At 47.0% G+C, this 13455-nt stretch overlaps 1 protein-coding gene across 10 annotated transcripts in view; it reads left to right on the top strand.

The window, feature by feature from the left end:
• The window catches only part of LOC123501468 (retinoic acid receptor alpha-A-like), a 45309-nt gene extending 32525 nt beyond the window's left edge, over nucleotides 1-12784 (top strand). For 8 of the 10 annotated variants that reach the window (XM_045250312.1, XM_045250309.1, XM_045250306.1 and 5 more), the window contains 3 exons: nucleotides 2992-3164; nucleotides 6162-6356; nucleotides 6482-12784. In XM_045250312.1, coding sequence (XP_045106247.1) covers nucleotides 3001-3164; nucleotides 6162-6356; nucleotides 6482-8192 — 2070 coding nt within the window. In that variant the 5' untranslated portion in view covers nucleotides 2992-3000 and the 3' untranslated portion in view covers nucleotides 8193-12784. The remainder of the gene's footprint in view (nucleotides 1-2991; nucleotides 3165-6161; nucleotides 6357-6481) is intronic. The other 2 variants (XR_006673644.1, XM_045250315.1) reach the window with 2 other exon arrangements.
• Nucleotides 12785-13455: the final 671 nt, after the last annotated feature.

Raw genomic sequence — 13455 nt, 5'->3', positions numbered from 1 at the left:
TGGTGTAGTAGTGACAGAACTTGATGTGGTAGTGTAACAGAAAGACAAAGTGGTGTAGTAGTGACAGTAAGACAATATGGTGACAGTAGTGTAGTAGTGACAGAAGGTGATGAAGAGGTGACAGAAAGATAGAGAGTGATGTAGTAGTGACAGTAAGACAGAATATGGTGACAGAATGGTGAAGTGGCGACAGAAAGTGATGCAGAGGTGACAAAGTGATGTAGTGGTGAGAGAGAGTGGTGTAGTGGTAACAAAACTTGATGTGATAGTAACAGAAAGACAGAATTGATGTAGTGGTGACAGTAAGACGGAATATGGTGACGTAATGGTGAAGTGGTGACAGAAAGTGATGTAGAGTGACAGAGTGGTGTGGTAGTAACAAAAATAGTGTGGTGGACTGATGGTGATAGAAATTTATGTTGAAGTGCCAGTAGGACGGCAGATGGTGACACAGTGGTAAGTAAGTAACAGAAAGTGGTGAGGCAGTTATATAAACATGGTGAGGTGTAGTGACAGTAAGTAGCGAGGTGTGATAGTGGTGGTGGTGGTGGTGAGAGAACAGAACACGTGAAGCAAGACACCACCAGTGCGCAGAGACAGTAAGCATTGCACGTCAGTTAGCAACGCTCCTAGAATGTAAATAAGAAGAAAGAGAATTGCGTTTGCTTTGCGTAACTCCTGCAACGTCATCTTAACAACCTTATTCAGAAATACATCGGCGCCGCACCTTCACTGCATCCTAATAAAGCTCTGTATGAAGAAAGACTTTTTTTTTTCAAGCGTTTTTTTTTTTTTACTGTTTGAATGAAAGATTAACGATTTCTGCCTACATAACAGAAGCTACACAATTGAGAGCATTTTGAAAGCTTTGTATCAAGCGATCCTGTTTTCTTAAGTGTGTTTTGCTATTTAAATGACAGATTAACGAGATTTTGCATACGTAACAGACACAACACTTTTGAGAACTCTGCTTTTCATCTCTGTGGCCTTTGAAAATAGTAGCGGTGAGAGCAAAGCGTTTCTGCGCATGTCTTGGTATTACTTGTGGTTCTGTACACACACACACACACACACACACACACACACACACACACACACACACACACACACACTTGTCCCATCACCTCGAAGCAGAAGACGAGGGGCAGCAGGAAGAGGAAGAGGAAGACAAAGAAAGGTCAAATAATAGTAAATCACTTGCATTTACGAGGGTGTTTGTGATAAGAGAGGAGGAGGAGGAGGAGGAGGAAGAACAACAGAAAGACAGACGGATGATGAAGAAGAGAAGGACAGAGAGAGAGAGAGAGAGAGAGAGAGAGAGAGAGACATAGAAAGATAGGAAGAATGAAGAAGAAATGAGGGTGATGATGAGAAGCATGAAAACTCCTCCTCCTCCTCCTCCTCCTCCTCCTCCTCCTCCTCTTCTCTGTTGCTTTCCTGCCTCCATGGTACATACAAGCAGTGGAGGAAAATTGAGGGTAATGGAAGAGGAGGGAGGTAGTGGTGGTGGTGGTGGAAGGAGAAGAGGAGGAAGTAAGGGAGGTGATGGTTGAGGAGGAGGAGGAGGAGGAGGAGGAGGAGATTATTATTGGGTGAAGTGCGGTGGTGGTGTGACGTGTAAATGATTGCCACTCCTCCTCCTCCTCCTCCTGTTTGCGAAGGGTTGGGTGGCGTTAAGTGAACAAGGCGGCAAGTGATCAAGATACGAGGTAAAAGAGAAGGAGGAGGAGGAGGAGGAAAGAAGAGGAAAAGAAAGGAAATGAAGAAGGTGGGGCTACGTGAAAAAAAGCGAGAGAGAGAGAGAGAGACGTACAGTACATACATAAAACACACCTTTGATTAAAACCCACTTACCTGTTACATTGCTAGACTTGTTGCTACTGACGAAGGAAGAAGAGGAGGAGGAGGAGGAAGAAGAAAAAGAAGAAGGAGGAGGAGGAGGAGGAAGAGGAAGAGGAAGAGGAAGAGGAGGAGGAGGAGGAGAAGGAGGAGGAGGAGGAAGAAGAAGAAGAAGAAGAAGAAGAAGAGGGAGAAGACGTTAGTTATTTATTCTTCTCATTTTTCTTCATTTTGCTCTCCCCATCACCACCACCATCACCACTACCACCACCGCCGCCGCCGCCGCCGCCGCCGCCGCCACCACCACCACCACGGTCGGAAGCCTTGCAAGGAGAAGGGACTGTTTTGAAGGTGTAGAGTGGAAGAACTAAACGCAATTTCAATAGTCTTCCTCCTCCTCCTGTGTGCCTTCATCCAGACAGTCCCAGTGTCTGACGACCTTGGGAGGAGGAGTAGGAGGCAGCCCGCACCCAGCTCTTGCCTTACGATTCTCTTGCTTTTAAGTTTATATATCCGGCTGAGTCTCTCTCTCTCTCTCTCTCTCTCTCTCTCTCTCTCTCTCTCTCTCTCTCTCTCTCTCTCTCTCTCAAATAAAAGAAACTAGGAACAAGTGAGAGAAACTATCACTTTTACACACACACACACACACACACACACACACACACACCTGGTCTTTTCTCATCTGGGCAGTGCCTTGACCCATCGCTAATTAATTTACCTGCGTCACTCACCTTTCTTGTCAGTCAGCCAGTGGTTATTACTGTTAGTGGTGCCTATTTGTGTGGAGTGCCTGCTTGTGTATTGTTGTTGTTGTTGTTGTTGTTGTTGTTGTTATGTTGTGTTTAGGTGTGTGTGTGTGTGTGTGTGTGTGTGTGTGTGTGTGTGTGTGTGTGTGTGTGTGTGTGTTATAATTGCTTTTTCTTACCTATTTATTTGTTTATTTTGATTTCTTTTCTTGTTACATGAGTAAGGTTAATGTTAAGTATGTTTGTTTGCTACTACGACTATTCTTAACTTCCCTTATCTGCTTTTCAGGTTCAATATACGGATTTTTTTGTATTAATCTACTACTACTACTACTACTACTACTACTACTACTACTACTACTACTACTACTACTACTACTACTAACGGCCCCCTCTCTTTCAACAGGCTATAGATATGACCGCGATGATGGTGGGAGGGAATGCGTTTGGTGGGGTTGGGGGGAGTATTGGCCGGGGGGGCTCTCTCTCCTCCCCCACCGCCTCTGCATCCCACCGTCTCCCCTCCCCGCGCTCCCCGCCCTCCCCTGTCTCCAGCGAGTCTCCAACCTCCCCCACAAGGTAAGGCCAGACACCCAGCAGGACGCCAGCCAGCCACTCACTCTTTCCTACCTGTCTATTAATCGTTTACAGGTGTTTTCCGGTGAGGGGTGAGGGGGGGCAGGGGGAATGGCTCTAACTCTTGTCTTCCTCCTCTTGTTCCTCCTTTGTTATTTCGTTCTTTTCTGATCTTTCTGTTTTTTTTACCTTTATTTTTTTCGCCTGTCTTCTTTTTTGTTCTTTATTCGATAGCTTTCTCTTAGTCTTATTATAAACCCATATATATTTACTCTCTCTCTCTCTCTCTCTCTCTCTCTCTCTCTCTCTCTCTCTCTCTCTCTCGTTCTTGTTAAAAGTGGCGACAATACTTCTCTTTGCGGGACACCAGACGGTCTACAGTTACGCCGCGCAGCAGTGACCCCTTGGCATTATATTGGTGGTTGCCAACTGTCAGGGTGAGGGACGGGAGGACGAGGGTGGAGGACTGGAGGCAATGATGGAGAAGGTAGTGACGGTGGTGATGGTGGTAGTGGTGGTCCAGAGGTGACGGTGGCGTGTTAGGGTTTCAAAAGTCATAGGAAGAGACGGAGAGATAAGGAAAAGAGAGGAGAAACCAGTGTGTTGTTTATTCAGGCTTTCATAGGAAGTGAAGGGAAGAGAGGGAGAGATAAGGAAAAAGAGAGAAACTAGTGATACAGAAATCGAGGGGGGGAGGGGATGTTAAGATAAAGGTGGACCTATCAACTCACGTGACAAAACACTAATGATAACGCCACAAATAACTTCACTACTGGGGCCACCATGCCTCTTTGGATCGTACAAAACACAAACATTCAGTGTGAAGAACAATTCCATAACCTAAAGCAAGAAGAAAACGTAACTACATAAAATTAAGACGTAGAGGAGGAAAATAACGTTGAAGATAAAGTACATCACAGTGCATTCTCCCTCAGTCCTCATTCATCACAGTCTAACGCAGAACAATTCCGCTGCCCAAAACAACAACAACAACAAAACGTGATTACAAAATTAAGACAAACTAAAACTAGGAAGAAAAATCACTAAAAATAAAAGTACAGTGCATTCTCCCTCAATCCTCATTCATTACAGTCTAACGAAGAACAGTGCCATTACCCAAACAACAAAAAAAACTTCACTATACAAAATTAACACGTAGATAAACTAAAACTTTATGGAAATCGCTAAAAATGAAGTAGGTACAGGACTGTGCATACTCCCACAATCCTCCCTTATAAGAGACCAACGCGCCATCTATTGAGTAAGAGATGAACCCTGGAACCTGTACAGCGCACCCACCCACCCGGAGACTGCCTCACCCACTCACTCGTCTTGAAATACACGTGCACACCAGATAACGGAGTAGGCAGCGCCGTGCAGGGAGACACACTCATTGAATAACGACTATCTAATTCCGGAATGTACTAAATAAATAAACACTGCATCAGGAAGGGAGATAGAGCGGGAAAAAAAAAAAATTCATGAGGCGTGTTGCGCAAGGAGACAGGAGTTGGAAACCGAGTGTGCTTGAGAAATTGTAGCAGAGAGAGAGAGAGAGAGAGAGAGAGAGAGAGAGCACTAGTTCCGTGGTTGAGACAGGCAGGGGTAGGGGTGGTTGTGACTGGAGGGAATAGAATAGAGCCAGTCATGAAACAACTTTACTTCGTTGCTCCATTACAGTGTCTGGCCACCTGCTAGACTCGGCAGCGATTCTCAGCCAGGGACAAACTTACCTCTTCAGAATAAAAAAAAAAAAAAAAAAAATACATATATAATTGATATATCAAAGGGGGAGGAAATAGCTGATATACGAGAGAGAGAGAGAGAGAGAGAGAGAGAGAGAGAGAGAGAGAGAGTGTTTATGGTGGAGGAAAAATTGAGAATCCTGGCCTCGTGGAAGTGAATTGTCCGCAAGGCTCCTCGTGGAAGAACAAGTCCTGGCCCCCATCCCGTCCCCCCCTTCCTCCTCCTCCTCCTCCTCCTCCTCCTCCTCCTCCTCCTCCTCCTCCTCCTCCTCCTCCTCCTCCTCCTCCTCCTCCTCCTCCTCCTCCTCCTCCTCCTCCTCCTCCTCCTCCTCCTCCTCCTCCTCCTCCTCCTCCTCCTCCTCCAAGCGCTGTACTGGAGGTCGGCTGCTGGCTGGGCTTGCAAGGGTGAATGACCGTGAGAATCTCAACATTACCACGTTTGCCAGAAGAGAAGAGAATTTGTAACTAACTTGTCTTCCTGCTGTGTGTGTGTGTGTGTGTGTGTGTGTGATCCACGTAGATTATTATTATTATTATTATTATTATTATTATTATTATTATTATTATTATTATTATTATTACTACTACTACTACTACTACTACTACTACTACTACTACTACTACTACTACTACTACTACTTCCATTCTACACTTACTCTTTAGGTTTAAAATCAAGGACAGGGAAAAATAAAAATAAAGGAAATAATACACCCAAGAAAGATTGTGAACTCAGAGAGAGAGAGAGAGAGAGAGAGAGAGAGAGAGAGAGAGAGAGAGAGAGAGAGAGCGAGCGACCTGTTATCTAAGGAGGAATATACCGTTTAGAGATAGGAATAGTAAGTAGCAGTAGTAGTAATAGTAGTAAGGCAGATAAGAATGTATCGGACAGCAGGGAAGGTGTGTGTGTGTGTGTGTGTGTGTGTCTCCATAAATAGTATACTTCACGCTCAGAAGGATAAACAGACTAACATTTTAACTACTACTACTACTACTACTACTACTACTGGTACCATTTAATATTACTTTTTTTCTATTATCTCTTTATTTCTCTTACTCCTCTCTTGTCCTTTCCCTCTCTTTCTCTTGTTCATCCTCCTCCATGTGCCATTTGCTTTCCTGTCCCCTCCCCCCACTCATCTTCCTCCCAACCTAATCCTATTCCATATTCTCCACATATTCAACCCTGCCTCTCCTCACACACCCTGCCTTTCACATCCCTGCATCCAACACTCATTGCCATTCTCTCTTTCCTCAGTCCAGGGAGGGCCAAGGCATGTGGTGTGTGTGGGGACATTGCCAAGTCCATGCACTTTGGTGGACTCTCCTGTGACTCCTGTAAGGCCTTCTTCCGGCGCTCAGTTCAAAACAATGCCCACAGAGGGTTCACTTGCCCCTACGAAAAGAAATGTGTCATTGCCGTCTCCTCCAGGAAGTCTTGCCAGTACTGTAGGTGGGTGATGGTGGTGGTGGTAAGGCTGTTTGTGTAGCTTGTTTTTATGATGTGCCCCAGTTGTATGTTGGTGCCATGGATGTGCTGTGACTTGTGCCGTGTGTTAATGCAGCGTTATGTTGCAGGTTCCAGAAATGCTTATCCATCGGCATGGAGAAGGGGTGGGTGATGACGGAGGATGAGCGGCGCAAGATGATGCAACAGCGGCAGGAAAAGAAACACAAGGAGGAGGAGAAGAAAAAGATGACCCTGATCAGCTCGGAGGAGAAGTATGCACTGACAGAAGAAGAGAGCACAGAGATTGAGATAATCTTGTCCCTGTACAAGAAAGCTTACCAGGATGTGCCCTACCAGGAGGAGAACCCTTGTGAAGGCCCAAAAGCAGTCATGTCCCCTTGGATGACCTTCTGTAAGAGGATAGGATACTTCTTCTCACTGTTCCGGGAGTTTGCAGACCTGCCGAGCAGTGACCAGGCACTGCTGCTCAAGTCTGCCATCCCCTCGGCCTGCATCATCATGGGGTCTGTGGTGTACGACACCAGCTCAGGCCGCTGGGGCAACAACCTGAACCGCTGCGGCTACGTGCCCACTGTGTCTCTCACCAGTGCACAGAGCCTGGTGCCTGCTGAGCTCATGTCCCGGGTGGAAAACTTCTTTAAGAAGTTCAAGGAGGTGTGTCCAGATGAAAAGATGGCCATGATCCTAATCCTGGTGGCCCTGTATTCCCCTGAGCTGATGGGGCTGCAAGCGAAGGACAACATCCAGGCACTGCAGGACCGCTACACACGAGTGTTACGCAAGTATGTCGGGTGGAAATACAAGGAGCACTCCACTCTCATGTTCCCCAAGGTGATCGTGTCCCTGGCAGACATCAGGGAGCTGGCGGAGCGCACCTGTCAGATGCGCATCAAGCAGAGCATGACCTCCAACATCACCGCTATGTCTGGTATCGTCGTCCGGCCCGGCTCTTCCTCCGCCACTGCCACTACCAGCACTGATGTGGAGTCCCCCATGGAGACCAACGAGGGTGAGGAGGACGAGGACGTGGAGGGGGCGACACCCATGTCCGAAGGGGGACTGGGGCCGGGGTGTGTGGGTGTGAGTGGCATGGTGCAGGTGAAGCAGGAATGTGACATGCAGAGTGACAGTGCCCTGCAGACAGAGGCGGCACACAAGCGGGCACGTCTGGAGGCCACAGGGGGCGTGAAGGATCACACCTACCAGAAGATCGTGCAGAAGATCATGGACCAGATGCACGGCTCCTCCATCCACATGCGCGCCCCGTCCCTGCTGCCCTTCATCATCCAGATTGTGAAGAAGGTGGGCTCTGGCACTGGGGCCAGCACCTCCTCCCAGGCCAGCAGCAGCCACAAGCCAAGCCGGGGGCACCACTCCAAGCACCACCACCGCACCTCCTCCAAACGCCGTGTGGTGGAGGTGAAGCAGGAGCATCTGGAGGAGGATCTGGACACTCAGGATATCTCCCCGCTCTCCAGCAACACCGTGTCCCCAGCCATGCATCCTAGTCCACCTCCCCCCTTACACTTCCCTCCCCAGATGCAGGTAGACCCCCAGCCCCACCACCATCACCACCATCATCACCAACACCAGCAGCAACAACAGCAACAACAACAGCAACAACAACAACAACAAACAGCAACAGCAACAACAACAGCAACAGCAGCAGCAGCAGCAGCAGCATCAGCATCAACAGCAGCAGCATCACCATCACCTACCTCGCAGTCCCTCACTGCCACCATCACATCACTTCACCAACTCACCCTCACATGCCTCCATCTATCCCGCCTCCCCGATGGAGTCCACAGATTCCTGTGACCTCCTGCCCACCTCACCTCCCCATGACCCCATCATGCCCTCCCCAATGCACCCCACATCCCCAGAAATGATGCTGCCACTATCAGGCAGCCACATGATCCCTGTGGCGCCCTATACGCCACCCTCGGCCACCCCGTCGCCCAGTATCCCACACAAGCAACCCACAGTGCTGCCTACAACAGACATGCCCCTCCCCTCCCCCGTGGCTGCCCCCTCCCCCTACTCAGACTCGTCCAACTCGTCCCCGGAGAGTTCCCAGTCTCCAATGTACGACCTGTTCTCTGAGGACCTCTCCAATGTGGAGATTGATGTGCTAACGCAGCTGCTTGATTACGTGTCCAACTTTGACAACTTGGACAATGTGAGTTCCCTGAAGGAGATCCTGCCACCACACCTGCTGAGTGAGCTGCAGACCAAACTGTGCTCCTACTCCTTGAAACAAGAGTGACCCTCACTGGTGGGGCGAGTGTCTTGAGGTGATGAAAACAGAATTACAGGTGTTCCAAGCCATCCATACACTTTAGCAGTGTGTTAGGTATTACGTGCGGTGCCGGAGTGTCCCGTGGCGCCAACGCCGCGCTCTGGCCCTAGGGGTGGGGCACCACACCCCATATTGGGGCTGTGGCACATCCTAGACTGACCCCAGTGACAAAATAATCAAGCCTGTAAGTTCTCTTCTGAAAAAAACAAAAAAAACAAACATGAATGACCAACTTTGTATTGGAAAATAGTCTTCTTTGAAAGTAATCTTGAAGCCTCAACCTGTACAAGCTTTGTTGCCACTCACCCATCCATAATGAATCAATATTTTGTGATAAAAACAGACACCAGCACGCCAGGTGACCAACACGAGTCAATAATCAAAAGTATCCTTGGGGAGCGTCCTGCATGCTGCCACATCCCGGCGTGGGATGGTACTGCAGCAGCGGGAACTTTGCAGCTCATAGACATGGCAGATGGAGCCTGAATGCAGTTCTGTAGTACCACTTACATTTTCCAGTCCAATTACAGTGGTTAGGATTGTTGGGAGGGGGAGGAAGGAGGCAGCACAAGTAGTAATGGTGGTGAGGAGAGCACTGCCATGCACTGGTGTGGCTGCCTTGTGTGTGTACATGTGTGTGCTGCGCCCAGCACAGAACTGACCAACCTTGCACTGAACCTTGACCACACCTACGTCATCCCTCGCTGAGCCACTGACTCAGTAACCAACGGACTGTTCTCCCATCATGTGCTGCCGTTGCGTCACAAAGAGGTGTGTTCACCTTTAGCTTCCAGGGAGTTTTAAGCCTTATTATCATGTATTTCAGAAGTGTTTGTTGAGAATATAGGCATATATATATTAGCAAAGTTTTAAACATAAGTATCTATTTTCAATTGGACAATAGGTAGACTCCTGTTGCATCATTAGAGTGACGGGGTGTGGCTGGAAGGGGAGGCAGAAGGAGTGTGGCATGTGTTGCAATTTTCAATTCTATGATCATAAGTGAGTCACCCTTTTGTAACAACAGTAAGTGAACAGTGAGGGAGAGAAACAGAAATTACTCCACTTTTATTGGTTTGCATTCTCTCCAGATAGAGGAAATGGCAAGGAAGCAAAGGAAGAGAGGTGGATGGAGGAAAGAAAGGAAGACCAGTAGAGAACACCAGTGCAGCCTCTAATCTGATCCTCTGAGTCATCACCGGACATGACTGTTCGAGCCATTAAAAAAATCACTCAGTTGACCGTCGTTCCAATCATAGCTCTGTTCCTTTCTTCCTCATGACCTCATCCGTCGGACACACTTGCCTCGCCATGCCCTGCTCCCCTCTTGTGTCCCCGGCGCCCCACCACACCTCCTGGGGCAGACTGGGGGATTGGTGTGTGTTCCTAAGTGTCACAAGGTCCTGGAGGTTGTCTAGAGCTTATTAAAGAGTAGCAGTGTGATGAAGGAAGGAGTATGTTAAAGTTAGGTGATGGAGTCCTGTTGTTTTGTGTTTGCATTTGCTGTTTATGCAACCCAACCCTACCTAACCTAATTCTCTCCAGATAATGTACAGTTGCCTTGAGTAGTGGTGTCACATTGTATGAATTGTGAATTGTATCAGGGGCAAAAATATTGGTTTCAGGATATCTGCTTGCACCTGTCATCGCCAGTTCTTGTTCTCTGTGGAGCTCTTCATTTAGACTGGTTCTTTAATCCATTTATTGACATCTGGAGCTCTTGATGTAAAGCAGTTCATTGGTCCTTGCTAGTTTTCATTGACTTGTACACATGAAATTTGCCAGACCACGACATCGCTGCTTGGGAAAACTGCACACCCAGACCTCTGTACTTCTTTTAACTTCCTGAATGTGTCTGTTGCATGTATACGAATGACAAATATGTACGCACCTCTGGAAAATGTGTGTAAGAGAAAGAACAAGAGACCAACAGAGAGAGAGAGAGAGAGAGGGAACAGATATAAGATTAACATAGCATAACTTGAAGGTTTGACCATCTGTGAATGAGATGTACAAGTAAGAGGAAAAACACAGCACTCATCTCCGGCATTTAGTCAGTGATGTATAAAATGCTGCATCTCCTTTATTACTGCCGTGAGACGAGAGCAATGCTATTCTGAGTATCTTTGTGTGGTGGGTAATGTGTGAGTATTAAGCTACCAAATGAGATGCCAATAATGACGATAGCATTCCCAGCATTCACAGAGCCTATGGCAGTGCATCAGATGGCTGTTATGCTCTCAAAACTTGTATGTAGAGGGTGGAATTCTCATTTGTAGCTCCCCGAGTGTCGTTACGTTGGTGTGTTGGTGTGTGAAGATTCGTGTAGCACAGCTTGTGTTGAAGCTTTGAAGTGTGTGTGTGTGTGAGTGTGAGTGTGAGTGTGAGTGAGTGAACACCACTGCCACAGGCTGTTGTCAATTTATATGTTACTAAGTTCTTGGAAATTTATTTGAATGAGTTCAAAACTGATTGTATAGAGTTATTGGTATTTGTAGAAGTTATTATTATGACTAATGATGAGACAGATTATGAAAAAAATTTATTAGAATTTCTGTATGTAAGAATTTTAATATTTTGACTTCTAAGGTCACTAAATTTATTTGGTTATGATGTCAACATCAGATGTAGAATGTGAATTGATGGTGATGGTGATGTAGCAGTGTGATGAGGTGGTGAGGCTGTTACTCAACCACACCTGTGAGCGTTGTGTTTGTTGTTCGCCTGCCACGAAGCAGTGAGTGGCCGTCACCACCTTCCAGTGTGTGGGTATGAAGTGTCTGTCTGCCTGTCAGGGGTGAAGTGTTGGGTGTATCGGTGGTGTGTGTGTGTGTTGCGGCTGCCTCAGTCATGGTGTGCTGCTCCAAGTGCAGCGGCAGCAGCAGGAAGTCACACAAGCAAGCCTGTCCTTGGTGTCACCTGTAGGAGGGCTGTCAGATTCTCGGTGCAGGAACTTAATGCTTTGTGATATTGACAACATTCACAAGAGATTTACTAATTCAGGAACCCCAAGGGTTGGTAAAATAATGTAGTTTACAGTATACTCCCATGTAATTATATACTCATGTATGTATATCAATATTTATTTGATCCTTGTAGTGAAATGTGTGTTTGATTCGTGAAGCACTGTGAGTGCTTCAAGATAAATCTGGAATTGTGTTTTTAGTGTTGAAGTGTTATCATGGAACACACATGTCACTGCAGGAGTAAAATGTGCACTTCAGGGATGAGTGGCAGGGTGGAGGTGAGGGTCGGCCACCCGGCCGCCACCCCATCCTGTTGCTGGCATTTATACAGTTTACTTAAAACTTGATTCAGCTGAAAAAGCATTCACAGCATAATGAATTCTGTACTTTGAAACTTGTGAATACCACCTGGTGGTTTGCTGTGTGTACGGAGCATTACTTTGTTATTGTAAAGGCATGGCTCTACACAGAGATGGGAGTCAGGAAGCAACTGACGCTAAATGATGAGCTGCATTGCACCGTTCTGTATTGTGAGGTAGACAAGAACACTTTGAAGCAAGTTTGGTGTGTAGGAGCATTGGCAGAGTGTAGGGTAGTCAGGCATCCTTGTCAGATGTTGTAGTCATCTGGAGTAACAATGTTCACCTTAATGTAAGTATTGTATGCTTTGGGACTCCGAGATGATGTTCTTATGAGCAGCACTTGTTTGTGGCATCTAGGAGTGGTGTGTGGGTGTGTGAGGGAGAGCAGCACCCACTCAATCATAAAACACAGGCTTTACTCATTGATTATTTCAAGAACTCTGCTTGGCTTGTATCAAAACACTGTAGTTCTGGTTATTCAGATGTCACTACCAAGCCATTCCTGTTGTTGTCACATCAGCTGTTCTGTAGCAATGATATTCTTGCCATTGTAGTAAGAATCGTATGATGTGTGTGTGTGTGAAGGATTTTCCAGGATTGTGCTGAGTTGTGGTGGCTGGCTTGTCTGAAGGCTCTGAAGTGGAAGTGGAGCATTCCTTACCTCTTGTGATGGATGTTGTGGTTAGGACGGACACACACACACACACACACACACACACACACACACACACACACACACACACACACACACACACACACACACACACACACACACACACACACTGCCAGACTATCAAAGGGACATCAAGAGAAAGACACCAGTGTCCTCCTCTGATTTTCTTAACTTGTGTTGTTCTTTGTATTGTGTTTTCTGATGTGAACCACTCAAATGAGTGTGTGAGTGAGTGATGTAAGCACTGCCTCAGCTGACATGAGCATTGACATAAGGCTGAATCACAACTGCCCTAAAATGTTTGTGGTGTTATAGAAAAACAGAATCACATGTCTTGTCAGAAACACAGGTGATGTTTATTGGATGTTATAAAGTGTAATCTTTTGACATGGAAGAAGAGGCAGTGTGTGTGTGTGTGTGTGTGTGTGTGTGTGTGTGTGTGTTTCACTGTTTGATCTGCTGCAGTCTCTGACGAGACAGCCAGACGTTACCCTACGGAACGAGCTCAGAGCTCATTGTTTCCGATCTTCAGATAGGCCTGAGACCCGGCACACACCACACACCGGGACAACTCCTCGATTGACATCCCGTATCTACTCACTGCTAGGTGAACAGGGGCTACACGTCAAAGGAGACACACCCAAATATCTCCACCCGGCCGGGGAATCGAACCCCGGTCCTCTGGCTTGTGAAGCCAGCGCTCTAACCACTGAGCTACCGGGCCGTGTGTGTGTGTGTGTGTGTGTGAGAGAGAGAGAGATGGGTAGGAAGGGACTGTAAA

This window comes from Portunus trituberculatus, chromosome 9, assembly GCF_017591435.1.
Source record: "Portunus trituberculatus isolate SZX2019 chromosome 9, ASM1759143v1, whole genome shotgun sequence".
Classification (NCBI taxonomy): domain Eukaryota; kingdom Metazoa; phylum Arthropoda; class Malacostraca; order Decapoda; family Portunidae; genus Portunus; species Portunus trituberculatus.
The sequence above is the reverse complement of the archived record's forward strand: the minus strand, read 5'-3'. Positions and strand labels throughout refer to the sequence as shown.